Source organism: Sminthopsis crassicaudata, chromosome 2 (genome assembly GCF_048593235.1).
Source record: "Sminthopsis crassicaudata isolate SCR6 chromosome 2, ASM4859323v1, whole genome shotgun sequence".
Classification (NCBI taxonomy): Eukaryota; Metazoa; Chordata; class Mammalia; order Dasyuromorphia; family Dasyuridae; genus Sminthopsis; species Sminthopsis crassicaudata.
The window spans coordinates 434,272,554-434,300,503 of record NC_133618.1 but is presented as its reverse complement, the minus strand read 5'-3'; the positions used below and the strand labels follow the sequence as shown (position 1 = coordinate 434,300,503).

Sequence of the window (27,950 nt, the reverse complement as noted above, 5' to 3'; positions counted from 1 at the left end):
ATCTAGCCTAGAACAAAGTAATTTATCTTTTAGATATTTCTAATTTATCTACCCTTGAATTTTTAATATATGATCTCCTTTACCTTGTTAAGAAACCCTAGATATATCAACTCTTGTTTCTGGAGAGTTTAATGACACTAGAAGGGAAGCAATTAAAAATGGATATTGGAACCAGGGTACCCTGAAATAGCAGAACAACAGATAAACAGAATTCTTGCATGGCAGACTGAACTCAGTCAAGAAAGCTCAGAGGCCAGGAAAGTCCAAGAGACTTGGAGTTTTGGCTTGGGATTCAATAAAAGAGTACAAGGCAAAAGGGCCTGGGACCACAGGCAAGCAAGCTTTCCCTGCTCTGCTCAAAGAAGAGAAATTAGTATACCTGGGAATATAATTTAAAGTCAATGATGCCCAAGACTCATGGTTGAATTATTGCATCATCTTTGGATATACAAAGATTAGATCCAAAAAAGCTAACAGGGAATGTCACCTTTCAAACTGGCTAAGATGAAGAAAAGCTAGAAATGGAAGTCAGGTCTTCCTTCTATTACTTCTGAACAACTTGTAAATGGGTCTATGGAGTAACTAAGGTTTTCTTAAATGGATACTTCATGATACCTGGTAATGAGCGAGTTTCTGGGACTCTGAAATGAGTACTGCATTGCACACTTTACATTGGACATCTGTGAATAGATGGTTGTTCTCTCGAATCATTCGATCTACTGTGGAGGAAAAGAAAAGTCATGTTAATTGTCTCATACCTATCCCACAAAGTCATAACATGATACTGTCCCCTTCACAATTGATCAGTATATCCTCTCTACTGACAGTACAAAAGCAAAAACAGTCTCATGATGTTCTGGATTTCCTTATAAAGGCAGGCAGGATATCAAATTGGGAAACCAGAGGCCTGAATTAATTTTTACAGTTCTGTCAAAGATGTTAAGAATTCTTTGATGTCTTTGATAAACATTTTCCATTTTACCTGGGATAGGATTGTATAGTTATCCCTGAAAACTACAAATAATAAATCACATTGCTTTCATAGTTTAAGGTTTACAGAAAGCATTCCTGACACTTCCTTCTCCTTAGTTGGGAGATGAGGAAGCACTGGTGTGGGATATGTCTACTCTTTTCCAATGCATTAGCTGTATCATTTGATTTTGCTTGTTTTTGTTTGCTGTAAGATAAAATTCTATAATACAGTGGGATTTAGAAATGTTTTCTGTAAAAACAAGCAATCAATAAAACTTTAAAAAACAGAACATCTTCTACCAAGTAGGAAAAAAATTTGCATTTTACATATGAGAAAACTGAGATTCAGAGAAGTTAAGTGATGTGTCCAGTCACACTACCATTGAGTGTTTTTAAATTTGATTTCAACAGAATTATTAAGAAGTTGCATAGCCAAGTAAGATTCACTGGCTCTGGCCTATTTCCCTTGTCTCTGGGAAACATGTATACTTGAAAGTATACACAGAATATGGAATAACAAGAATGTAATTAAATGCAATGTATTCAAGGAGGGAGGCCACTAACAATTGGGGAAAAAAATCAGGAAAATTTTTATGTACAAGGTGAAGCCTGATCCAGAATTGGAGATAAGGAAAGTTAGCACCATACAAAGGCATAGAGTTAGGGATGAAATGCCAAATATGAGGAACTTCAGAACAGCACCATCAACTACCCATGCAGAATCAAAAACTCAGTCCTCTCTGATTTCTCTTTCTTCTTCATATTCATCAGTAGCCAAGTCCTGGTGTTACCTTCACAACAACCCCCAAATCAATTTATTTCTGCTGTCCCCATCATGGTCTAGATTTTTTTCCTCTTTCTCAAACTACTGAAAAAGCATCACATTCTCCAAGTTAAAAAAGACTTACTTCAAAGACTATCTAATCTAAATTGTATCTTAACAAAAAGAACCTCCACTAATTCCATAAGTGGTTATTATGCAATAACCGTGATAGCAGATTCCATTTTTGGAGAGTGTGATGGTTAGGAATGTTTTCCTCAAATTTGTCTTGAAGTTTTCACCCATTGTTTCTAGTTCTTGACCCCAGATCAAACTAAGTTTATTTTCCAAGTAATAGTCCCCCAAATTCTTGAAGACATAATGTTTCCTCTCTCTTCTCCAAGATAGACTATTCTTAGTTCTTTAACCAATCCCCCTATGATATGATTAGAGGCCCTTTACCATCCTTTGCCCTTATATGGGTGCTCTTGAGCTTTCCAATGTTTTTTAAAATGAGGCACTGGATGTGGTCACAGCAGAGTAGAGTACAGCAAGACTATCGTTTCCCAATTCTTGCATGTCAAAATATTGTAAACTAAGTTTATTTTAACTTCCTAAGCTACCATAGCACATGGTGACTTCAGAGAGCTTATTGCGTACTCTAAGTCCCCAGATCTTTTTTGGATAAACAGCTGCCTAGCCATCCTCTTACTTTTATATTTATGACAATGACATTTTGTTACCCATGTGTAAGACTTTACATTCATCTTGTTCTTCTAACAAGCCATAGAAATTGACTTCCCATAAAGGAAGGTAGCTGGGAAGTGGGGGGGAAGGGGAGGAATGGGGGAGGAAGAAGGAGTGAAGCACTAAGTTGGAAAGTCACCAACTGGTCCTACAGTTTCCTCTCTGGTTTTGCCATTGTCTAATTTGTGACCTTGATTTATTTATTTATGAAGGAAGAAAATCTGATTGCCCTTGCTAAATTCTGTTAAATTCTTATCCGTACTTCAAAGCCTAGATTTCAAACCTTCTCTACAAAACTATTTCATTGTCTTCAAAATATGAGAAAGAACTCACAAAGCACTTAGTTAGAATCCCTTTATGATCTTACACAGTCTGACTTACATAACTAATTACTGGCCTATCTAATTAGCCTTTCTAGACTGAACTCTCCTACCCTAGTATTAAAGGGTCCACAGCCTAGAAAAGGAAAGGTAGAAAGATGCAGAAAAGGGAGTCAAGCTGCCCATTCAAAGTACTGACACAAGGAAGATATGCTAGAACAGAGGAAGGTAAGAAAGTTTAGATTTCCATAAAACAGGATGGGGATGAGGGATGATATATTAATCCTAGAACTGAAAAAGGGGCAGTACTGCTAAAGTGTAAGACCGATCTGATAATCTGAGGTGGGAGAATTAATGTTTGCAGGAAACTTGTCTAAGTGCCTGGTAGATCTGGCTAGAGGCTGGAGCTGGTTTCAGCCGGGTAAGATGTGAGGAAAGAACTGGTAGTGGACCCTTGGAAGGGAAACATGCCAGAGAGAGAAAACAGAAGAGCCTGAAGGGGGAAAACAGAAGAGCCTGGAGGGGGGTGGTTCATGGAAAGCAAGAACATGGACGAGGAAGAGGATTCAAGAAATAAGGTTGGAAGAGTGGAGAAGAAGGCTGGGCCAAGACATTTCGCAGGATCAGAGAAGTCAGGGTTTGCTATCTCCAGGAGCAGCTGAGGCGGAGTCAAGACAGCAAGGAACAGGCGTCCATGAATATGAAGTTGTCTGGCCAGCAGGGAGTGTTAACCAGGTGTAGCTGATGGTACATCAAGGTCTGGGATCAGGGAGAGGAGGTGCTGGGCGGTAAGGAGGAGGCTGCAGGCGTGGCCTCCAGGTGAGGCTGGGAGGGCAGGGGGTTGTGCTCAGCTTAGATGGACAGGTGAGACACGGGCTCCTGGGGAATGGGCTGTGCCCCCTGCGCACTTCAGTACGGCGCGACGTCCAGATGAAGGTGGGGGCCAGTCAGGGCAGTTAGGCGGGGGTGGGGGTAGGGCGGGGATATAAAAGAAGTCGGACTGGAGCTCCGTGGCCCGTGCGCCTTCCTCTCCCCGCGGGCTATGAAGTCCAGGTGAGCTAAGGGGCTGCCCAGGCAGTTAGGCTGGGGGAAAGAGGCAGTGGGAGATGAGGCTCACTGGCTACCATCCCCTCTCCTGCCCTCCGCGCGCGAGTTACGAGGTCCGGGTGAGGGTCAGTGGGGACAGAGGCTATACCGTGCGGCGGGAGCTCCGGGAACAAGAGGGCGCAGGCCCGCGCGCGCGCGCGCGGGAGTAGGCTGTCCAGGTGAGGCGGGGCCGGTCAGGGCAGTTAGGATGGGGCGAGGGCGAAACCCTCCACGTGAGGCTGCACTGAGATTGCGCGGAACAGGCCGGACCCCTACGGGTCCTGTGGGGGTTGGTGTCTAGGTGGAGGTTAGGGTGAGGTGAGGGGTCAGGGGTCCGGGAGAGCTGGGGTCAGTCCTGGGAGGGCCAAGCTCAGGGGATCGGGATTGAAAGCTGGGTGCAGTTAACGGTGAGCCGAGACACTAGGGCTTGGGCAAAGGGGAAGGCATCCAGGTGAGGCCGGAGATGGGGCTCAGAGGGGAAGGCGGGTGTCCAGGTGAGGCTGGGGGCGGGCCGGTCTCCCCGGGCAGCCCCGACTGCCCTCCCCAGGAGGGGGCGGAATGAATGGGCCCCGGGGAACACAGTAAACAAAGCGCCTCCGTCGGCCTCAAGCCCGCCCCGAGACTCACCCGCCTCCTTCCCCACGGGGCCCGCCGCGTCACCGTTGTTGCCGGACACGTCCGCCATCTTCCCCGAAGACCCCGCTGAGCACAGCCAGAACCGGCTTCAGCCCCTGTCCCGAGACCCAAATCCCAGCTCGGGCCGCGGATCTCGCGAGAACAAGGGCCGTGTTATTTTTATTATTTTTTTCCTCCTCTCCCCGCCACCAAGGCTGCTGCAACCGCGAGATCTCAGGCGGCGGCCGCCGAAGCCTTATCTCGCGAGATGTGCGGGCGGCTCGGTGTGCTGGCCCCCGGGGAACGCCGGAGTCTTTCGAAGGGTTTCACAGATTCTACGACGTGTATTGAGACCGTGTTTCAGAGAACTAGCCGATCTTAAAAGCCAGCGGGACCAGCAGAAATTAGCTGCTCAACCGCCACAGCATACAGCTGGGGAGACAGACCGGTTGGGGGGGGGGAGGCTTTGGTTAAAGTCGCACCCAAAAGGAACCCGAGAAACAGCTCAGGTGACCTCGGGGCGCCGTTCCCCCGCCCTTCCCCTATGACTAAAAACTAGGTACCCGCTGGGCACGGACCCCGCGAGAGGTGACTAGAGGACAAAGACCGAATACGTTTTGTTTTTTTTTAAAACACATTCTGTTCCGTTCTGGAAGGTGGCCCTTGTAAGCAGGTGCCATGCGAGGCGGGGTGTGGCACACCTAAAAATCTGCAGGAAGCACTGACAGGTCGCTGCGCCCCGCTGAGAACCAACTCTTGCTGTCGCTGCTACTGCTCTTTAAATCCGGTCTGTACAGCCACTTGTGGCTTGCAGTGATCGGGCGGGGCGTGGAGCTCACCAAGAGGAAATTCTAGCTGACTCCGATCCCAAAACGGCGCCAATGAGCGCGATGCGAACTTTATCAACTCACGGCTGAAGAGTTCCTTCTGGAAGACAAAAAAACCCCAATTATTCCAGTTTCAAAAAAAAGTCCATTCCCACTTAGGCTCTATGCGAACTACCCGGCGGGTAGTGCGGGTGACTGCCCTTCTGTGGTCAGTGACCGAAGCCAGCCACATCCGACAACCGATCGGAGACGTCGGGGGGATCCGCCTCCCGGCCTCAGCCGTGGCGCCCCAATTAGGAGTACTTTCCGCCCCCGTTTCAGTACTTTTAAGCAGTGTGAAAATTCCCTAGCTTTCCTAAGGGCGTAGTTTGTTATTCTCCCAAACTGGTATTGATGGTGTTTCCCTTTTAATTAAATTTTATTTTTTTTAATCTGCCAGAATGTAGTAGAGTAGTCCCTGCCCTCTTTTCAGTTCTCACTGAGAACAAAAGAGAAGGAAATCCTTATCTTATAATTAACCTTTTTTTTTTTTTCTTTGTTTCTGAAAGTTTGGGGCAGATTTCTTCAAATATGATTTTTAGAGGGTTTTTTTCCAATAGTTTTTAGGAGATATGCCGGACCCTGGGGCTAGGACCTAGACAAGTTTATGAAAAGTACTAATATAAGCATTTTCTAAAATCACTAAAATAAGTGTTTAGACTTGCTGAACCCACAGAAGGAGCATGGCATTTAAACTGTTCCCTGAAGCCAGGTAACTAAGTTGCTATTTAACAGTTCCTGTAGTTAGGATAGTTTGCTGCCTGAAAGATTGCTATTAGCAGCCTTACCATTGCTAACGAGATATCCTGGGGAGGCAGGGGCCAATCAGGGCAGTTAGGATGGGGGTGGGGCAGGGTGAAGCCATCCAGGTACAGTAAGGTTGGTTGCATTTCCTACATAGCTTAGCCAAAATTGTGGTATAAAAACTTTTTTCCCCTGACCCTAAATGCCAATTGGTTACCCGTGCTATTTGGCCCACCTACTTTGTCTAAAGTTTTAAGGAGAATTCCTTCCAACTCAAAACCAAAAGCTCACTTGTAGCAGCTTCTAAGTCCAGTTTTCCTCAAGATCTCTCCTTAATTTGTTATTCAAATCTGTTTTTACTATGAGATACGTTTTCATTTCTTTCCCCCAGTCTTTTGACATTGCTTTAATCTTATCTTGGATGAGGTTTTGTAGCTCTTATGCTAACTTAATTTTTTTTTAATAGCTTTCGTTTCTTTCCCAATGTATTATCTAGCTTTCTCATTCATAAACATTTTTAAAAATTACAAACAAATTACCTGCTATCTAAGGAAGGGGGTGGAGGGAAGGAAGGGAAAAGTTGAAGTTTTTGCAAGGGTCAAAGTTGAAAAATTACCCATGCAGATATTTTGTATATAAAAAGCTATAATAAAAAAAAAAAAATTACACCCAAACTTTTGTTTTAGCTTTTCCAGCTATTTGAGTTGAACATGTACCCAAACTGTTTGGAACACAAGGTTTTGCAAAAGTGAATGTTGAAAACTATCTTTGCATGTATTTGGAAAAATAAAATACTATTAAAATAAAAATTAAATAATTTTTTTTAAAAAAGATGAGCAAGATTCTTTTCAGAAAAGCCTGGAAGAACTTATTTGAACTGATGCTGAGTGAAGTGGGCAAAACCAAGAAAATTTCATACTAAGTAACAAGATTATGTGATCAACTATGATGGACTTGGCCCTTCCCAGCAATGAAGTGATTAAGACCATTTCAATGGTCTTAGGATGCAAAACGCCATCTGTATCCAGAGAAAACTATGGAAACTGAATGGGGATCAAAGCATAGTATTTTTTGTTCTTTTTTGTTCTTATGGTTTGTGGGCACTCCCTCCCCCCCCCATTTTGATGTTTTGTTTTTTTTCCTCCTAACATGGAAATATGTTTAAAAGGATTGTACATGTTTAACCTATATCAGAAGGAGAAAATTTGGAACACAATTTTGCATAAATGAATGTTGAAAACTGTCTCTACTTGTATTTGGAAAAGCAATATACTATTGAGAGGAAAAAAATTATAATGACACTTAAAATACAAATCGAGGAGAAAAGAACCACATTGCCTGTATAATTCTCTGTGGATGTGTTTGCACTTTCTATCAATCACTTTATTGAGAAACTGCTCATTTCTTATAGAATAAATCAGCCAATCTCCAATTGATGCACATCCATTCTATTTCTAATTCCTTGTCGCCACAAAGTCTACTTATTTCACTTTGCATCAGTTTGTACAAGTTTTTCTGAAATCTGTCATTTTTTATTGAACAATAGTATTACATTTATATACCACAGTTTATTCAGTTATTCCCCAATTGATGGGCATCCTCTCATTTTCCAGTATTTTGCCACAGCAAAAAGGGCTGCTATAAATATTTTGACATGTAATCTTTTTGCATGGGGTTGCATACCCTTACCTGTGGGTGCTATGCTCAAAGGATTGTAAATTTTTTTTTTTTTTCTGAAACCTTCCAAGGCTGTATTGGGTTGGATTTCTTAAGCCCTATGTCTTAAATTCAGATCATCTGGTTCTGATTAGCTTATATTAGGTCCCAGACCAAGCCCCTGCAGGTTAAAGTAAATAGCCATTGCTTCTATTTTGGCAGCAAAATGAGGTTTTTTTTCCCCCTCTTAGATTGAATTTTTTTTTTTTTTTAACTAGGTAAAAGAGGCCATTCTTTGCTTCATTTCTTACCTGTCTTTAATCACTGATTGGGCATTGCCCAAGTCAAACAGATCGTAAAGATCTTAGCTTAGAAAAAGCCAAGCTATCTCACATTGCATTTAGAACAATTTCTAGTCACCCTGCTCTCTATCCTGCCACTGAATCTAGATAACTCTGGAGCAGAAAGTGAGGGCTGATGACTTTGCACAGCCTTCCTTCACTTAAATTCCCCTCTGAAGACATGGTCTCTTTCTAGAATGAAGGACAAACAATAGTTCCTATCCATGACTAAATATAAAATCTTTTACATTTAAGACCTTTATAATCTGACCTGTTTTTTCACTCCTTGTATACCTTACTCTTTGATGCATTAGCTACCTTACTATTCCTCACACAATGTTCCATTTCCCTACTGTGAGCATTTTACCAGATGTCCATCATGCTGTTGTGTTCTCTTCTTCATCTCTACCTCCTGGCTTACTTCAAGTCTTAGTAAAAGTCCTGCCTTTTAGAACAAGCTTTTTTTGAGTCTTTAACCTTAGTACTTTCCTTCTTAAGGTTATGTTGAATTTATCCTGTATATATGTGAATTTGGATATTGGTGAAAAAAAAAAAAAGCTCTCAGCTTCTAGGGCACAAATCTTTCAAAGAATATTTCTTTTGTCTATTCTGAAGAAAACTCTAAATTTGTGAATATATAAAACAAGATACAGTTGCTAATTTTATCAAAATTATAATTTAGGGGCATGATATAGATATAACTTAATATTACACAGCAGATACTGAGTTGTCACAAAAGTACAATGTGAGGGGTGTGGAGTTGGAATGTATGGACCTGGGCATCAGACAAAATCTCCTGAAGGAGGTGGTATTTAAAGAATGGATAGTTGGCAGATAAGAGGAAACCACTGAGAATTTTTGAGCAGAAGAATGACATCATATTTGCGCCTAAGGAAGATTAATTTGATAAGAATATAAAGAACAGGTTGGAGCTTTGCTACACTTGTAGTGACAGTTAAGTCAGACTCCTAATTCTGACCTTGGGGGAAAAAAGTAATCATTAGGACAAATTTTCTTTGAAGCAAATGGATGTGCGAATTTGGATTCTATATATAGAGAGAGGGAGAGGGGAAGAGGGGGAGGGAGGGAGAGAGAGAGAGAGAGGGAGGGAGGGAGGATCTCTTCTGTTCTCTTTGTAATTTTTTCCCCCCCTGAGGCGGTTAGGGTTAAGTGACTTGCCCAGGGTTACACAGCTAGGAAGTGTTAAAAGTGTCTGAGATCACATTTGAACTCAGGTCCTCCAGACTTCAGGGCAGGTGCTCTATCCACTAGGCCATCAGGTGCACCCTCTTTCCCCCTCTTATCTTTGTGAAGTGAAGGTTAAAGAAAAATTGGATTGAAAAGATCCCTAGATTCTGTGAAAGGTTACTGAGTTCAGAGGTTCAGTGATCCTACTAATTAAGTGTAGTGATGTTTGCTCTGGAGATAAACATAAGATACAAAATAGTATTCAGTCTTGTGCAGCTTCTTTCTATTTCCATAGTGATAATGACTGTTAGAAAGATGCAGAATTGTTAAGAATTTTTAGTCTACAAAATCAACTGTTGAATTAATTGTTCATATTCTAAATGAAAGGATGAATGAATGGGGGAAAACATTTATTGGGCACTGACTATGTGCAAACTCCTGTACTAACTGCTCATATAGAAATAGTCCCTGGTCCAATAGGAAATATGTCTAAAAGATATATCTACAAGTCAAATGTAAAGGCTTGTAGTCTTTTGGGTGCAGTGGTAAAGCAGAAGATAATGTTTTTTCTTTAATGTTATTTCTAAGCCATATCAGTTTCTAATGTTGAACCATTTGTTTGTAAAAGACTTTGGGGATAAGAATTTTCTTTTAAAATCTTTAGTAGCAATGGCTATCAAAGAGAAAGGGTTTATATGATGCTCAAAAAATTATGGGTCATGGATCCTTAAAGACTGATTTTCTGGTAGTGGCTGCAGAGCATAGGTTGGATGCAGGTAGGGCCAATAACCCTGGAAGAAGTCTGGCTGAGGAAGTTTGGGTTTTAGTCTGAGTTCTGACCTGTTTCCTTCTAAATCTGAGGGGAAAATAGTGGCAGTGAAGTGACTGCTTTAGCCTGTGTTAGGTCCAGATATAAATGTGTTAACTTTGTCCAGTGGTCAACAAATTGACAGTATAAATGAGAAACTGGATTATATTAAGTTAAAAGTAAGTTCTCCAGTATGTTGGGTGGATCCTCTAAAGAGAATTTACAGAGAGACATTAATGTAAGTTACATAGAATGACAAGGCTCTGAAACTTGTCCTCGTAGAATTGGAGGGAATATCCATATTGATGAACACATGGATTCATGTAAATACTGGGATCCCAGTTACTCAGAAATACAGGAAGATAAAAGATATTTTTATTAGAGTTACAGATCTCACAAAAAGGGCATTTTTCCTGCACTGCAGAAAGATTGAATGCTAAAATCACTTGTAATGGATTTAGAAAATATCCCCCCAGTCCAATTAAATACTCAAAATAGTTTTCAGTTCTCCAAGAAATGCATTCAAAACTGTAGTCCTTTGTATTTTAATAATATGATTCCTGGCCACCATACTGGATATTTATTTTTATTAGTCTTATTCTTTGATCCACCTTATATGTGATATGCCAGACAATGCCAAGATCTAGGATCTTGTTGGGGACTGACACTACTAGAAAAAACACGAATTTGCCATTTTCAGTTTCTACTCTGTTCTTGATAAATGGGCACTTGGGGGCCATCTTCTAACAAGCATTCCACTGTGCATTACTGCCTTGGTTCCCAGGGGAAAGACCTTGCTAAAGGATAAAAAGTAGCTACAGTGGCATAAGGAGAGATTTTAGAATCTCTTCCTTATTATATTATCAGCTCATCAATATAAAAGACTTTATTCTTTTCGTTTTGGGAACTTGAGTCTTAAGCATGTCCTAATAAGGAAGTGCTATATAGTACATAAAGGCTTTCATTCTTAACCAGAAGCTACCCCTAACATTTGGAAATAGGGTCATAAAATGAACCTTCTGAAATAGACATTAAGAATCAACATAAAGGATAAAGATACAACGTAGACTTCATCCCAGGATGTAATCCACCTCTACCTATCTGAAATGATTTTGTAAAGGTAGAGAATTAAAAGCAATCTATTTCCCTAGGTTGATCAAGTCCAAGTTATCCTATTCAAATAAGGACATCTCTTCATAATGTAAACCAGCATAGAAAAAGCTAAAATCTGGTTGGTTGTAACACATTTAGAATTTTAATGGCAGCTACTTTTGGTGATTTAAAAAGAAATATTGAAAAAGCTTAAATCAAGAACCAGTTTTAGGTAGAAAGTAGAGAGTTTTGTAATAGTAGAGGGTATTGTAATTTTGTAGAGAAAACAAAGCTTTTGAGTGAAGAAGGCAATTCATTGAGCTATCCTCTATATATGGAGATTGGCATAGAAGTGAATATAGGGTTAACTTTGGAATCAGAAAAACCTGGGTTCAAGTGCTTCTTCTGATACTTTGTCACATGACCATGGACAAGTCATTTAATCTGTGTTCCAGCCCAACTCTGACTTAAAAGGTGTAGATAAATTGATTTGTGGCATTTCTACAATAGTAGTTACATGTTTTAATGAAATTCAGGGCCATACAAAATGATGAAAAGGAATCATCCTACCCAGGAACATGGTGAAGTCATTCAGAGAAAGCTTCAAGAAGTTTATCCAGATGAGATTCCTTTTTCCTTTCCTTAAATAAGATTTGGAGTTCATGGCTTCACCCTCCAATCAGAGGAGGAAAGGGTGGTGGTGATAGAGGTGGTCACTCATGGTAAAGTTGTAATTAGAATTCTAATTTATAAATTAATTTTTTGTCAGTTTGGTTAATTTGAAATTATCCTAAGGCTTGGAAGTATTGACACTTTTCCTGGACAGGGTCCCCCTCTTTAGAGGAACTGAAACTTCAGCAATCAATGGTACTGGCTTTTGCAAACTAATCTTGATATTGTATTCATTTTTCTAGAAAATATCTTTTCTGACTTTATACTTATAAAAGTTTTCTTGATGTTTCTTCCTTCCAATATCTGCCTGTTGAAATCCTATCTGTAATTCTAGTTAAATACTTCTTGCCAAAAAAGCATTAAATTAAAAAAAATTAATTATAGTTTTTATATGCATGGGTAATTTTACAGCATTGACAATTGCCAAACCTTTTGTTCCAATTTTTCCCCTCCTTTCCTCCCCCTCCTCCCCCAGATGGCAGGTTGACCAATACATGTTAAATATGTTAAAGTATAAATTAAATACAATATATGTCTACATGTCCAAACAATTATTTTAAAGCATCAAGTTTAAGAAACATTTATGGACTGTGCTAGGTCCTCAGAATAAAAAGAGAGATACAATGCAGATTTTGCTATGACAATCCAGTAGTGGGGAAAATATCATCTACACAAATAACTATACCACTGTAGTAGGTATTTGATAAATGCTTATGGACTAATGAAATAAATGCAAAGGAGAGGGAAAAAACCAAAACTCTATGAAAACTTAAAGAAGAGGTCATTTCCAGATGGTAGGTGGTAGTTGGGTTTGAGGAATACTTTATGGAAGAAGGTAGCATTTGAGTTGGATGTGGAAGGAAGATGGATTTATATGAACCAATTAAGAACTTGAGAATGGGGAACAGAGAAACTTTTCTGGAAGGAAATGTTGTGGAATGGAAAGAGCTGTATTGATTTTGGACTTGGAAAAGCAGTGTATACATTATAACTCTGTCATTGACTGGCTACTGGATTCCAGGCTTGTTTCCCCATCTGTAACACAATGGTGGTAATGCATTTACTGATTCATAAAGTTGAGAGATCATTTCTCTGTCAGTCCTGAAATGGAATACAAATACAAGTTCATTATTGTAATGAAATTAAATGATGTTAGATCATATGGTAGTGGAATACAATCTATAAAATTGGGTGAATTGGTTCTATTTTCTTGAATAAAGGACCGATATTGTAGTGTATATATAGTTTAGAAGTTTTCTGTAACGATAGCAAATATCTCTCTTCCTGCATATTGGTCTAGGCCCTTTTAGTTTTAGTCCAGTCTTTAAGCTATTTTAAAAAAATCTTTTGGGGGCAGCTAGGTGGCGCAATGGATAGAGCATTAGCTCTGAAATCAGGAGGACCTGAATTCAAATTTGATCTCAGACACTTAACACTTCTTAACTGTGTGATTCCAGGGGTAGCTAGGTGGCGCAGTGGATAGAGCACTAGTCCTGAATTCAGGAAGACCTGAGTTCAAATCTGGTCTCAGACACTTAGCACTTCCTAGCTGTGTGACCGTGGGCAAGTCACTTAACCCCAGCCTCAAAAAAACAAACAAACAAAAAAAAAAACTGTGTGATTCTGGGTAAGACACTTTAATCCTAATTGCCTCAGCATTAAAAAAAAAAAAAATCATTTGCCTGAAATATTCCATATATTTATTACAAAATTAGTTGGTTACTTTGCTCCTGTCAAGAACTCCAGCAAAATCTCTGAAAATAAGCTATACTGATGATTTCTCACTGATCCTTATCTTTTCATTTTATGTGAACTAGGAAGAAAACACATTCAATTATACTTTAGAATATATCTGAAAAATTAAAAAACACAAAACTAAGGGTGGGAAATTGCTAAGGAAATGTCACTCCTGCAAGTCTACCCTGGGTAAAGTGAGGTGATTCTTCCCTCCTTCCTCTAACTTTTGGGCTGCTGCTGCTGCTTTTTTTTTTTTTTTTAAATTTGAAAAAACAAAGAAAAGAAACAAAATATAAAATGTAAAAATAAAAGTAAAACAAAAATGAAAATTATGTGCCCAGCAGAACATCAGGGAGGATTCAAAATATGTAACAAATTACCAGATCAAGAAAGTATATATATATATATATATATATATATATATATATATATATTTATACACACACATATATATTAATAGAAGAAATTATGTTCATGTATGCCCATTTTTTCCTTTATTTTTTTATAAATTGTTCTTCGGTTCCCTGCTGTATACCTTATTTACTTTATTCTTTTTCTCCCCTATATCCCCCTAGCTACACTTGAGTAGGTTTTTTGTTCAGTTATTTTTTAATCCTGGCTAACTCTTCATTACCCTCTTGGTATTTTCTAGGCAAAAATACTGAAGTGATTTGCCATTTCCTTGTTTATTCTATAGATGAAGAAAGTGAGACAAATGGGGTTTAAGGGACTTGGTTATCTTCGAAGAGGACTGTGACTGATCAGACCAATATGAGCTTGGGGTGCTCTGCCACAGGTTATACAGTCTTTTTTTTAAAGCTTTTTATTTTCAAATCATATGCATGGATAATTTGACATTGACTCTTGTATAGCCTTGTATTCCAGATTTTCTCCTCCTTCTCCCCACCCGCTCCCCTAGATGACAAGCAATTCAATATATGTTAAATAAATTAAAATATGTTAAATCTAATATGTATAAACATATTTATACAATTCTCTTGTTGCACAAAATAAATCAGATAAAAAAAGAAAGTAAATGAGTAGGAAAACAAAATGCAATGAACAACAACAAAAAGAGTGAAATTGTTATGTTGTGATCTACATTCAGTTCCTGCAGGCCTCTCTCTGGGTGTAGAGGACTCTCTTCATTACAAGATCATTAGAACTGGCATCAATCATCTCATTGTTGGAAAGTCACATTCATCAGAATTGATTGTCATATAATATTGATGATGATGTGTACAATGACCTCCTAGTTCTGCTCATTTCACTTAGCATCAGTTCATGTAAGCTCTCCAGGCTTCTCTGAAATCATCCTCCTGATCATTTCTTGCAGAACAATAATATTCCATAACATTCATTTACCATAACATAATCAGTCATTCTCCAACTGATAGGCATCCACTCAGTTTCCAGTTTCTCACCACTAGGAAAAGAGCTGTCACAAACATTTTTGTACATGTGGATCGCTTTCCCTCTAAGTTCTCTTTGGGATATAATCACAGTAGAAACACTGCTGGGTCAAAAAGTATGCACAGTTTGATAGCCCTTTGGGCATAGTTCCAAATTGCTCTCCAGAATGGTTGGATTTGTTCAGAGTTCCACCAACAATGTATCGTGACCCAGTTTTCTCAAATCCCCTCCAACATTTATCATTAAGTTTTCCTGTCATTTTAGCCAATCTTAGAGGTATGTAGTGGTATCTCAGAGTTGTCTTAATTTTCATTTCTCTGATCAATAGTGATTTAGGGCACCTTCTCATATGATTAGAAATAGTTTTAATTTCTTTATCTGAAAATAGATAGTCATTATGAATATTTGGGATGGAGTTTCTAGCTTCACATCTCACATTTCTTCTGAGCTAATTCAATTCTGCTCTGCTCATAAAGCACAGCATATTCTCTGAAGGCAAGTCCTGTGCCAGTGTCTCCCATGTCAAACAATCAACTTCTAAATTTCTTGAGATACCTTGAGAAGAATGTCCTTGTAACGCTTTTTTCTGACCACAACTTGTAATGCTTTTTCTGATCATTTTGTGAATATTTACCCTGTGTTGAGTTCTCTATAATAATAGTTTTGGGTTTTTTTGGGGGGCAAATGTACATTTGGCATTTGAACAGTGTGGCTAGCCCCAAAGAGTTGCATTCTTTGCAGTAGAGCTGGAATGCTTGGCAGTTTAATTTGAGAAAGGACACTAGTCTGGTATTTTGTCTTGCCAGGTGATTTTCAGAATCTTCCTAACGCAATTCAAATAGAAGCAAGCCAGCACTGGGGTACTGTCCAGTTTTCATAGGCATACAACAATAAAGTCAGCACAATGACTCCGTAAATCTTTAGTTTGATAGTCTAATACCTCTCCTTTCCCAAACTTTTCTTTGGAGCCTTTCAAACACTGCGTGTTTAGCTCTGGTAACATGTGTGTTGGTCTCATTATCAATATGTACATCCCTGGAAAGTATACTGCCAAGTTAAATGTAAGCAGTGGTTCCACATGTGAATGGTGTGGTGATGATTGTTGCAGTACCTGTGTTTTCTTAATGGTATTAGGACAAACTTGGCACAAGCAATAGAGAATTGATCCATCCTTTGTGGTGTTTTAGCTTCAGAAGTTGCATTGAGTATACAATCAATCATCTGCAAACAAAATATCATGCACTAACACTCAGTGCGCTAGTTTTGGCTTGTAACCTTTTCAAACTGAAGAATTTACATCACTGTGGTAGCTGATTTTGATGCCATATTTGTTTTCATTGAAGGCATTTGACAACATGGCTGAAAAGATCATGCTAAAAAAAAAGCACGGGAGCAAGTAGACAGTATGTGACTATTGCTATTGCTGTTTCCAACTTTATTCCTCTCAAGGAGGATTTAATGGTACTTTGTGACTTACCCAGAGTCACACAGTTAAGTGTCAAAGGCTACCTTTGATTCCAGGCTGAATCTATCTAGGATGGGATGGATCTCCTCCAAATCTATTTGTTCCAGCCTGCTTTTCTGGAGGGCAATAGAACAATTTACATAAAAGAATAAACAATTGATAGACATTATAATGAGATGGGATGTCATCTTAGCTCCTCCCCATTAAGGCATCATTGAGAGACAAGATTAATTCTAATGGGAATAGTCCTTAAGGATTTTAACCTCTCACATTCAGAATGTGTACATTTTGAGTATAATTGCCAAAAGTTGGACAAAGTTAAAATATGGGAGTCACTTGGATTATATTTTGCTCAGTGGCTTAATTTCATAGAGCTGACCTCTTTAATCACCCCCCCCCATCCTTTCTAATCATCATCTCTTTATAGTTTGCTATTTTGCTGTCTACAAGAGTATCAAGAGGCAACTAGGTGGCACAGTAAATAAAATGCTGGGCCTGGATTCAGGAAGACATGAATTCAAATTCAGCCTCAGCTATTTATTGCCTTAAAGTTTTGTCAACAGGGAGAGGGAGAATAGGACTATCCATGCCCTTTAGAGTTAACCTTTTATTTTTGCCATTCTTTCTAGTAAAATGCTGATTCTCCTATGATGAGACTGCATACTAACTTAAGGTAATTTTATAGTACATTTACCAAATCTTTATCTCTCTAGGTTATGCCATAACTGGACAATAACTCTATGTCCAGTAATCATCACATAGCATGGGGGTTAAAAATTCCTCACTTTAAAAAATTCTAGTCTCTCCTCTTGATTTGTGGAAATGAGTGATTGGGAGAAGTTTCTAGAAGCAGTTTATGTCCATTGTCTTCAAATGACTGCTTAGTTGCATTCCTGGCCATTCATTAGTCACTAAATTTCACTTCCTTTGCATTGTATAAAATGGCCTCATATCTCAATGGGGATCACCCTTTACAAGGTTAACTGCAGTCCGAACAGAATGTACCCTACTTATTGTCTCTAGTTACCCAGGTTCAGCATACCTTTTACATGACATTCACTATATACTGTATTGTGTCCTATAGTTGAAGACCAGATGCATAAGGTAGCAAAGTACATACACATAAATAGCAAAAGTATTTCAGAGTTTGAAAATCAGTAGTTTAGGTAAAAAACTGCATGTAAGCATACATGTCAACACTGCAGTCACAGTAAGTAAACAGTTTGTGTAACAAAATATACTATAGTTGTATATAAAACACCTATCTTTCTCCAGGTAACTCATTATTATAAAGTTTTAACTTTTGCAGTATATTCTTATCCTCTGGGAGAGAGGCTAATAATCTGTTTTCAAATACTTCCTGAAGCTTATAAGGAATTTTTAGAAGGGTCAGGTAAAGAACAGTACTGCTTATATAGCACCACCATGTTTGTGGTTACCAAGTTTACTACCTACCATCATCTTGAACTTTCCACTTTCTCCTTACCTCTCCCTCCATATCCTGTCAAGATTGACCTGTCATGCCATGTTGTAGAATCATGGGATCATAGGTGAAGAACTAGAAGAGATTCTAGACTATCTAGTATGGTCACCTCCTTTGAGAGGGGAAGAGACTTTTGCTCCCTCGGCATCTCTAGCATCACTCTCCACTTGTACAAATACAGCCCTAGTTGAGGCTTTTCTCATCTATGTTTGAATCACTGCAATAGCTTCCTAATTGGTTTCCCTGTCTCTTTTTTCTTACCTTTCTAATTCAGCTTCCACAATGCTGTTAAATTGATATTTTTAAAGGGTAGGGTCAGTCATGTCCATACTCTCCTACAGAACTTCATTGCTAATTGTCTGAAAAGTAAAATACTACTTAGACAGCAAATGCTTAAATGTTACTTTTTAAATAACCTGCTTATGTTCCAGACTAATTCTTGTTCCCTCAGGGACACTTTAATTTCTAGTCAACCTAGACTACTTAACTGTTCCTTGTATAGGGTGTTCTCCCTCCCATGTTCTTGCATGTGCATGATGTCCTTTGGGCCTACAAATTTTTCTCTCACAAGACTTTTCTTCTTCACCCTGGTTACTGTATTGTACAAACATTGATTTAGGGGGCTATAGGAGTGAAAGAAGATAGTTGGCCTTGGAACCAGGGACTTGGGATCAAATCCCATGTCTGATACTTAATGACTTTGGGGCCCCGGGCCAAATCCGTGGCCAGCTCTCCCAGATTAAAATTTGCTGAGAGGGTTCAGTACTCCACCAGTAGAACTTTCTTCCATCTGAGAGTTTTCTCCATCAATGAAATGCTAAATCCAGGCCCAATCTCTGTGATTATCTATCATCCATCTATAAATCTCACACCTCCTCCCCCACTGAATGTTATCTTCTCCAAGGAGAGACTACAATCCCTCTTTTGCCTTTGTATGTCAAATACTGTGACTGTCTCATAGGACCATAAATTTAGAGCTGAGAAGGACCTTAGAGGTTATGTAGTTGCCACTTTCTTATTTTACAAAGGAAGACACTGAGCCTCAGAGTTTATGGGACTTGCTTACTGTCATGGCTAAATAGCAGCAGAATTGAGATTTGAACTCTGCTCTTTTGGCTCCATATTCATTGAGCTGTTTGTTGGGATAGTGGGTTCTTTTTTTTAATTTTAAATGTTTTTTTTTTTTTTTTGGTAATATGGTGCTTCTCATTTGTTCAGTTTTGGTTTTCTTGACTCAACCCCATTTAGTGTTTTGTTAGTAAAGATTGCCATTTCCTTCTCCATCTCATTTTTTTCTTTTTTTTTTTTTTACATCTCATTTTTCAGTTGAAGAAATTGAGACTAACAGGATTAAATGACTTGCCCAGAGTCACATAACTATCTCATGTCTGAGGTCAGATTTAATTCCAGTACAGGAGTCTTCCTATTCTTAGGCCATTTGCTACATTTCCTGTACCACCTAACTGTCACCCTTCTTAGTGCCAACTATTAATATTGGTTGAATGAATAAATTATTGGGAATTAGTTAGAAGTGCATTGAGAAGATTAGTTGGGAAACAGACTAGGTTAGGTGACAGCCTAAAGGGTGGAGTCCTTCCTTTTCTGTTAAACATGTTTTAAAAATAAGTTTTTATTTCTGTCTTCTGTTTCTCACATCATAGGTAATCTAAAAATCTTTTCCTCTCACTCTCTAATGGAGCCATTCTAGGTGCCATGTAGTATTTTTTAGAGGAAAAAAATTATCATAGCTCATCAGTATATTGAAAAAGTCTGAAAACAATGTGCAATGTATAAGTCCTGTGGACCCTTCCAACTCCATAAAGGGGTAGGTTGAGAGTATCCTTTCATATATCTCCATTCAAATTCTGCTTCATCTTTATACATTTTTTGCATTCACTTTTGATTTTTTTTTTGGTCTTTGTTCTATTCATATTGTTTTAATCACTGTGTAGCTTGTTTTATTGGCTCTGCTTACTTCACTCTGCATCTGTTCATGTAGACCTTTCCCTACTTCTGTGTATTCATCCTGCATATCATTTCTTACATCACCTTCCTGCCCCATTCCATTCATGTACATTGATTTAGCCATTCCCCCGTCAATGGTCATCTGTTTTATTCCCAATTCTGCTGCTAGAAAACATTGGGTGAGCATGGGGACCTGGGAGTATGTCTATTAATTTAATAGCACCTTTTAACATTTATGCAACAAATGCAGAGTACCCACTGGCCATCTCCAGGCATCCTGATCTCCAGATCTTGTCACTGGACCCAGTGGCTGGGGGGGGGGGGGAAGTGAGGCTGGTGGCTGCTTGGCTCTTCCTCACTGAAATCCAGTTCCAGCCCTTGGGTGTCACGGCATCACTTAGCTGGCTGTGTGTCCCTGCCGGGCTTCTACACAGAGAGAATTCGAGTTTCTGGGCCACCTGATGTAGTGGGAGAGAAGGTGCCCCAGCGTGGCTAACGGTACAGAGAAGTATCTGGTGTGTTCTTTTATCACTTTTTGGCTTGTAGCGGGCAGATTTGCCAGAGGTTTTAATTCTTCCGATTGTTCAGAAGGCGGTCGCTTCATCTAGATTAATTTTGCCACACCTCTGCTGGAGTCTTCTGCTTTCCGCCTATTTTGAGGTGGTGTCTCCCATAGACTCCCCTCCTCCTTTAGAGAGTTGGTTTAGTCTGCTGCTTCTGCGCCTGCGCTTGGAGTTCCGCCTGGGTCCCTCCTGGAGTGTACTGTCTAGGGTTGGCGTAGTTTCCTCTGCCTCAGTGGTTCTACCCAGCCCCAGTGTCGGGACTAGGGAAGTGCCAGGGCCATCAGAACCCCTTCCCCTCTCAGGTTATCCGTGCGAGGCCGGGGTCGCTTCGTGCTTAGACTGGTGAGTAACAACTGCCCGGCTACTTCCATCCCCGAGGGCCGCTTGTTGCTGCCTCTGCCTCAGCCTCTCCCCCTTTCCCATCAAGTCAGTTTTCTCTCACTTGGATGGAATCAGGATCTTAGTCCCCAGGACTCTTACCTTCTCCCTTACTTCCCCGGACCCTCACATGCCCCCCCCACCCCTCATCACCACTTACTAATCTCTCCTTCCATCATCCCAGTTCTCCTCCCCAAAGGCGCCCCACTCTTGTTCTAACTTCCTTATCCCTGCTGCGGGGTGAAGAAGATCCATTTTAAAGTCAGAAGACCCCTGCTGCAGTCTACCTTGGTGACTGGCTGAGTCACTTAACCTCCACTGCCTTAGCTTCCTTAATTGGAAAAGGAGAGAGGTAGACTTCAACAGCTCTCATCTAGGATGCCTTGACATGATCTCTAGGACGTGCTTTCCTATTAATTCATTTCCCCTCCTAAGTGGTTTTTTAATAGAAAGTGTTACGGAACTTTTTAGGGCTTCATCACACCATATCTGTTTACCCTTTTCTCTTCTCCAAAGATGGGTCCTATCTTAACTTTTACGTCATCTGCCTGTTGCCATTTACACTGCCCCTACCTTTATCTTCCCTTTCATTCCACACTGTTTTGCCACCTGTTCTTTTTCAGCCTACCTGTTGCCTTTTTTTTTTTTTAAACTACTGAGATTTACCATGTACATTGGATGAATGTCTTTCAAATTTTTGTGGTAGTAAATGACCTGTTTTATGAGTGATTGAAATACAGAATTTTCCCTGGGCTTATAAATGCCTATTTTAACTCTTGTTTTCTTTCTATGACTAATTCCTTGGGCAAGATGTTAAATCCTCTACTTTTCCAGGTAAACTGCACCTCTGTGGATGAGATAAAACTAGAGGGGATTTACCCTATCACTTAACACAGTGCCTGGTATTCAGTAGGTCCTTAATACATATTTATTGATTGTAGATTAAATTTTTTTCTATCATAGACAGAAATAGGATTTAGAAATGGAAAAGAGACTACATTTAATTTTTTTCCCCAAAGACTACTAACCGGATTCAGAACTGTCAAATTACTTGCCCATACCACCCAGGTTAAGTAAATAGAGCTTGTGTTCATACACAGATCCTTTAACTCAAAAGCCACTGTTGGAAGCTAGTGGAATTAACTTCCTGCTGCCTTCAAACAAATTGACTAAAAAAGAGGGTAGAAGATTGTGATTGCAAATATAAGCTACTGTGGAAATCCAGCCACCAGTTCTCCCAGGCTTGAATGGATTTATGGGGTATACTTTTCTTTTCTTTTCCCCTGAGGCTGGGGTTAAGTGACTTGCCCAGGGTCCCACAGCTAGGAAGTGTTAAGTGTCCTCCTGAATTCAGGGCTGATGCTCTATCTACTGCACCACCTAGCTGCCCCTGGGGTATACTTTTCTATGAATGCCTATGTGTTTTATCTCTATGAGAATCTCTTGGAAAAACTAGGAAGAAATAGAAATTTCCGTTACTGAACTCCTAAGGGTTAATGCTCTATACTGGAACTGGAATTTATTGTCATCTGAGCCTGTCATAGTCTGTCATTGAAGCATCTGAGAAGATAACTTTCTATCCCCCTCTTATCACTGAATGCTATCATTAGTGAGTTGGAAGAGAAATTTTTGTGCCTACTATCTATTGGATTGCTTACACATAAGTCCCTTTTCCTTCCCACCTGCCTCCAGTCCCTATTTCTTTTGATACTTTTACTAGGCCCAGAGGGTGGAGTTTTAATCCCTCTCGGGAACTAAATTTGAAAGTCTCCTACTGCCTTGTTTAACTAAACTTTAGAAAAGCAATACTCCAGACCTTAAATGCTGAATCTTACTTGGAACAAAATTCATTTTCTTTGGTATGAGGAGTATCTGTAAAGCTGTTTGGAGGGTGGAAATGAAGGGGAGGAACTGGAGTGCTCTGCTTCTTTTACTCTTGAGAAAATCTTCCCTTAGGGTTTTGTAAATCTGAAACATTTTGATTCTGAATTGCTGTGGGGGGAAAAAAATCTCACCTTTATCTCTGTTCTTTCTTGCTTGCTACACTCTTCTCCTTTTCCTTGTTCTCCCTTTCTATTTTGCCCTTTTAGTGAGAGTCTTTCTTCCTTTCATTTTCTCATATTTTATCTCTTGCACTCTTGGAAACTCTTAGGCTATGCAAACACTGTCATGCATTTAGGAAAAGTTAAATAAATTTTAAAAAATCTAGTAAAATAGAAATACAAATCAACATAGTTATGGATTTATGGGTTTTGAGTCAATATGCAAACTTTTGGGGAAGATGATGAATGGGCCCCTTTCTTTATCTCTTCTCCTTCTGGAGAAGAACTAAGTAATCAGAGTTCTTGTTTTTTCACAAATTTAACTCTACATAAAGAATTAGGAAAGAAATCCATACCAAAAAAAAAATTAATAATCTCAACTTTACATTATATTACCGTGTCCTCCATGTTTCTCCCTCCCCCACCCACCCTGCTGCTGGAAAAAAAAACCCACAAAAACAAAATCCCTCCAATTGAAAGCCAGAATGGAGATGGAAAGAGAACTGCTAGATCAAGGGCTTGGGTTTGAGACTTTTGGACTGAGAGATCTTTCCCTCAAATCTCTAACTCAACTCTGTCTCTGTGCTCCATATGTGTAGATGTCTAGCCCCAACATTTCTGATACATGCAGCTGCTATCCCTCTCCCCCCTTGGTGCTGATCAGGCCCTATGTGACTAGCTTTGGCCCCAAGTGTTTCTCTTCCTGTTGTTCTGTTCCCTCATGTCTTTGAAACTGCATGCTACCCCTTTCTGCCCACCTCTCTCCCTTCCTTTCCCATGTTCACTAGCAAATTCTCATATGGATATCTGCATAACTTTATACTTATGTAAATCTAGAACTATCTGTACTATTTCAGAGCATCTTGGTTCCTCTTCCAGAAACTCATTCTACTCAGGAATCTCTTTTTAGATTCATCAATTTGTCACATCAATGCCTTGGAATAAAATAGGTGTGTAATAAAGATTTATTGACTGAATGATTATCTGAATCCTTAGGTATAGTAATCTAGCCTTCCTGCTGTTTTTAAATTTAAATTAAATTAAATTAAATTTTTTGCTGAGGCAATTGGGGATAATTGACTTGCCCAAGGTCACAAAGCCAGGAAGTGTTAAGTGTCTGAGACCAGATTTGAACTCAGGTCCTCCTGATTTCAGGCTTAGTGCTCTACCTACTGCACCAACCAGCTGCTCTCATTTTTCTTTTCTTACAGAGTTCAGTACTTGGTTGATACTTTCAATCCCATCAAACCTTTGGCATTCTTCTTTCTTCATATTATTATTATTCTTTTTGGTGATGTTATAAATGCCCATGAGTTAAATTGTGACTTTTACAAAGATGGCTCCCAGATGGATTTCTGTCTAACTATGGTATCTCTTAGTAATTTATATCTTGAGAACAGAACTGATTTGGCATTTTGAATTAGATGTACTACATGCATCTCAAACTCAACATATTCAAAACAAAATTATCTTTCACCCAAAATCCATTCTATCTAACTTTTCATTTCTGTTGAAGATACCATTATCTTTCACAGTTTTCCACTCATCCCTTGTTATGCCAGTCTGGTTGAACTTGTTCTACCTCACTTTCCCTGCACTAGTTTCCCTTATTGTCCTGACTGAGTTTCCCTAATTATTCTGCCTCCGTTTCCTTAACTGTTCTGCCTCAATCCCCTTAGTTGAAAACCCCCCCTCTGGTTCATTAAGACTGAGGGCCACTTGCTCTAAGGTTTTAAATTGTTAACATAAGACTCAAGATTAAGGGGGAGTTCAGACTTCCTGACTCCTAATTCCTCCTGTCTTCAAGAATTTATGGCACTATCCCCCTCTAAATAGTCCAAAAGATAAGACTATCTTGGATACCTCATTGACATTTTTACTTCTATTTATTCAGATATCCTGACTCTGGCTCCCTAGTTTCTCCCCCATCCTGCTAGAACCAAAAACTTAGGATCCCGAAACTTCCCGCTCTTTTCTTCCTCCTTTGTTTCAAGAGTCCTATATAAAAACCTGGAATTCTCACATTCGTCACTGGATACTTTGAGATGAGAGTCCTCTCCAGTCAATCAAACTCTACAATTAATAAAACATTGAAAACTCTCTAATCTCTCTCTTGCCACAGTTTCTTCGGCATTACACCTTATCTTCAGCCCCTTTTTACTTCCCTTGTGTATTATTGCAGTAGCCTCCCAATTGATCTCTATCCCAAGCTGTTTCTTAATCTAATTCATCCTTCACATAATTGCCCATGATTTTCTTAAAGCTCACATCTTATCATATTACTTTTCTGCTTTCTTCTAACTCCATTTGAACTCCTTAATTTTCTAGGATGAAATTTAAATTTCTTTTTGACATTTCATCCTTAGTAAATTTTATTCCCACACTGTATGGTTCAGTCAAACTATTCTTGCCACTTTTCCTTTGAAACATCCATACTTCCCATCTCTGTGCCTCTGTAAAGACTGTCCCTTGTTTTTGGAATGCCTTCCATACTCATTTATGTCTGTTGGAATACCTAATTTCCTTTAAAATTCATCTCATATCAGGACTGAGTCCAAATCTGGACTCAGACACTTAAGACTTCCTAGTTGTATGACCCTGGGCAAGTTACTTAACCTCAATTGCCTTAGCAAAAATAAATAAATAAATAAAAATAAGGTAAAATTCATCTCATTCTTCCTCTTTCATAAGACCTTTAATGACATTGCCCTCAGGTGATTCTTACCAAAGTTACCTTTGTAAACCCCTATATGTATGTGTATTGTTTCCACTTTGTATACTTTTGAAGGTCAAAAGTATCTTTTATATTTGTGTCTCAAGTACCTAGGACCTTGTCTTAGTAGGATCTTAATAAATATTTACTGATTAATTGGTATGTCTGAGTCCATTTTCTCCTCTCTTCAAGCTGTCCCCTATGATTACCAAATGCTATTCATAAATTATAGAACTTATCCTTCTACTCATTAAATTCCATTGGTTCCTTCTGGTATCTAGGATGTATTACAAACTCTTCTGTTTAATATTAAAACTCTTTATTGTGTTTCCAGCTTACCTTTCTAAACGTCTTTGTATATTTCTCTCTTTCCAACGTTCTGTGGTGGACTCCAGCTAAACTGGCCTACTTGGTTTTTTTTCCTTTTTATAAAAAGAATAGCTTTTTCTTTTTAAAAATACATGCAAAGATAGTTTTCAACATTAACTTTTTTTTGGGGGGGGTCAAATCTTGCATTTTTTTTTTTGTTTTTTTAATTTAAGTTTTGTATTTTTCAAAACATATGCAAGGATAATTCTTCAACATTAACCCTTGCAAAACCTTGTGTTCCAATTTTTCTCCCCTTTTCCCCACCTCTCCCCTAGATGGCAAGTAGTCCAATATATGTTAAACATGGTAGAAATATATATTAACTTGTAAAACTTTGTGTTCCAAATTTTCTCCCTCTCTCCTCCCTTACACAACAAGTTAATCCAATATAGGTTAAACATGAGTAATTCTTGGAATTACATTTCCACATTTATTATGCTGCAAAGAAAAATTAGGATCAAAAAGAGGAAAAAATGAGAGGAAAAAAACAAATGAACAATCAACAACAAAAGGTGAAAACTATGTTGTAATCCACATTCACTTCCCCATAATCTTCTCTCTGGATGCAGATATCTTTCTCCATTTCAAGTCTATTGGAATTAGCCTGAATCACCTTTTATTGAAAAGAGCCACATCTATCATAATTGATTATAGCATAACCTTGCTGGTGTGTGTACAATGTTCTCTTACTTCACTTCACTTAGCATCAGTTCATGTAAGTGTCTCCATACCTTTCTGAAATCATTCTATTGATTGTTATGGAACAATAATATTCCATAATATTCATAAATTGTAACTTATTCAGCCATTCCCCAACTGATGGGCAGCCACTCAGTTTCCAGTTCCTTGGCTTACTTGTTGACCCTCATAACATTTGATCTCCAAGCTGTAAACAGGCTGTGCCTCATATTTGTAATGTACTCTTTCCTCACCTCAGCTTCTGAGAATCTCTAGCTACTTTCAGCTTGTGTCACCTCAAATTAGACATTTCTTGAGACCTTCTAGTTTATATGGATTTTCCCCAAAATTACCTTATTTGCTTTATATGTTGTATCTATTTATATATTCTGTTTGAGCAGAGACAGTCTTGTATCTACAATACTAAATACAATGCCCAGGACATTGTAGGCACTTAATAAATGCTCATTGATAGACCTATCCACTGGCATTTTCTCTTGAGGCTTGTAAAAATGAGACACTTCAATCCTTCCCATTCTTAAAAATAACTTAATTGACTAACCTTCATATCATCTTACATCTTGCTTCCTTTTCACAGATAAACTAGAAAAATGTCTGTACAGGTTGGTCTGGTCTGACCTTATCTCACACTTATTTCTTAACTCTTTGCAGTTTGCTTTCTCACCATTTATAAAAAATCCAAACAAAATAACTTTTCTACTGGCTTCCCATCTTTCTATTCCCCAGGAGCTATTTCTTTCTTTTTTTTTTTTTTAATTTTATAATTATAATTTTTTTTGATAATACATATGCATGGTTAATTTTTTTTTTTTTTACAACATTATCCCTTGTATTCGCTTTTCCAAATTTTCCCCTCCCTCCCTCTACTCCCTTCCCTAGATGACAAGCAATCCCATACATATTAAATGTGTTACAGTATATCCTAGATACAATATATGTGTGTAAAACCAAATTTCTTGTTGCACGATAAGAATTGGATTCCGAAGGTATAAACAACCTGGGTGGAAAGACAATAGTGCAAACATTTTACACTCAATTCCCAGTGTTCCTTCTCAGGGTTTAGCTGATTCTGTCCATCATTGATCAACTGGAACTGAATTAGATCTTCTTTATGTTGAAGATATCCACTTCAATCAGAGTATATCTTCATACAGAATCGTTGAAGTGTATAGTGATCTCCAGGAGCTATTTATAACAATTTTAGAAGAATTAGGAAAAAATCATTAATAAAACTAACCAACATAACTGATAGGTAC

At 38.9% G+C, this 27,950-nt stretch overlaps 2 protein-coding genes across 15 annotated transcripts in view; one reads left to right on the top strand and one right to left on the bottom strand.

The window, feature by feature from the left end:
- Positions 1–6,913, bottom strand: part of ZNF346 (zinc finger protein 346) — a 36,856-nt gene extending 29,943 nt beyond the window's left edge. For 5 of the 8 annotated variants that reach the window (XR_012486709.1, XR_012486708.1, XR_012486710.1 and 2 more), the window contains exons 1-2: positions 4,513–6,913; positions 616–719 (exon numbers count right to left, since the gene is read on the bottom strand). Coding sequence is in view for 5 of the 8 variants with exons in the window: in XM_074292220.1 (XP_074148321.1) it covers positions 616–719; positions 4,513–4,570 (162 nt within the window). In the remaining 3 variants the exon portion in view is untranslated. The other 3 variants (XM_074292221.1, XM_074292219.1, XM_074292218.1) reach the window with 3 other exon arrangements.
- Positions 3,762–27,950, top strand: part of UIMC1 (ubiquitin interaction motif containing 1) — a 142,672-nt gene continuing 118,483 nt past the window's right edge. Inside the window, exon 1 of one of the 7 annotated variants that reach the window (XM_074292211.1) lies at positions 3,762–3,852. Coding sequence is in view for 4 of the 7 variants with exons in the window: in XM_074292214.1 (XP_074148315.1) it covers positions 14,376–14,400 (25 nt within the window). In the remaining 3 variants the exon portion in view is untranslated. Of the gene's footprint in view, positions 3,853–3,899; positions 4,065–14,321; positions 14,401–20,664; positions 20,836–27,950 lie in introns of those variants that run through there. The other 6 variants (XM_074292212.1, XM_074292214.1, XM_074292213.1 and 3 more) reach the window with 6 other exon arrangements.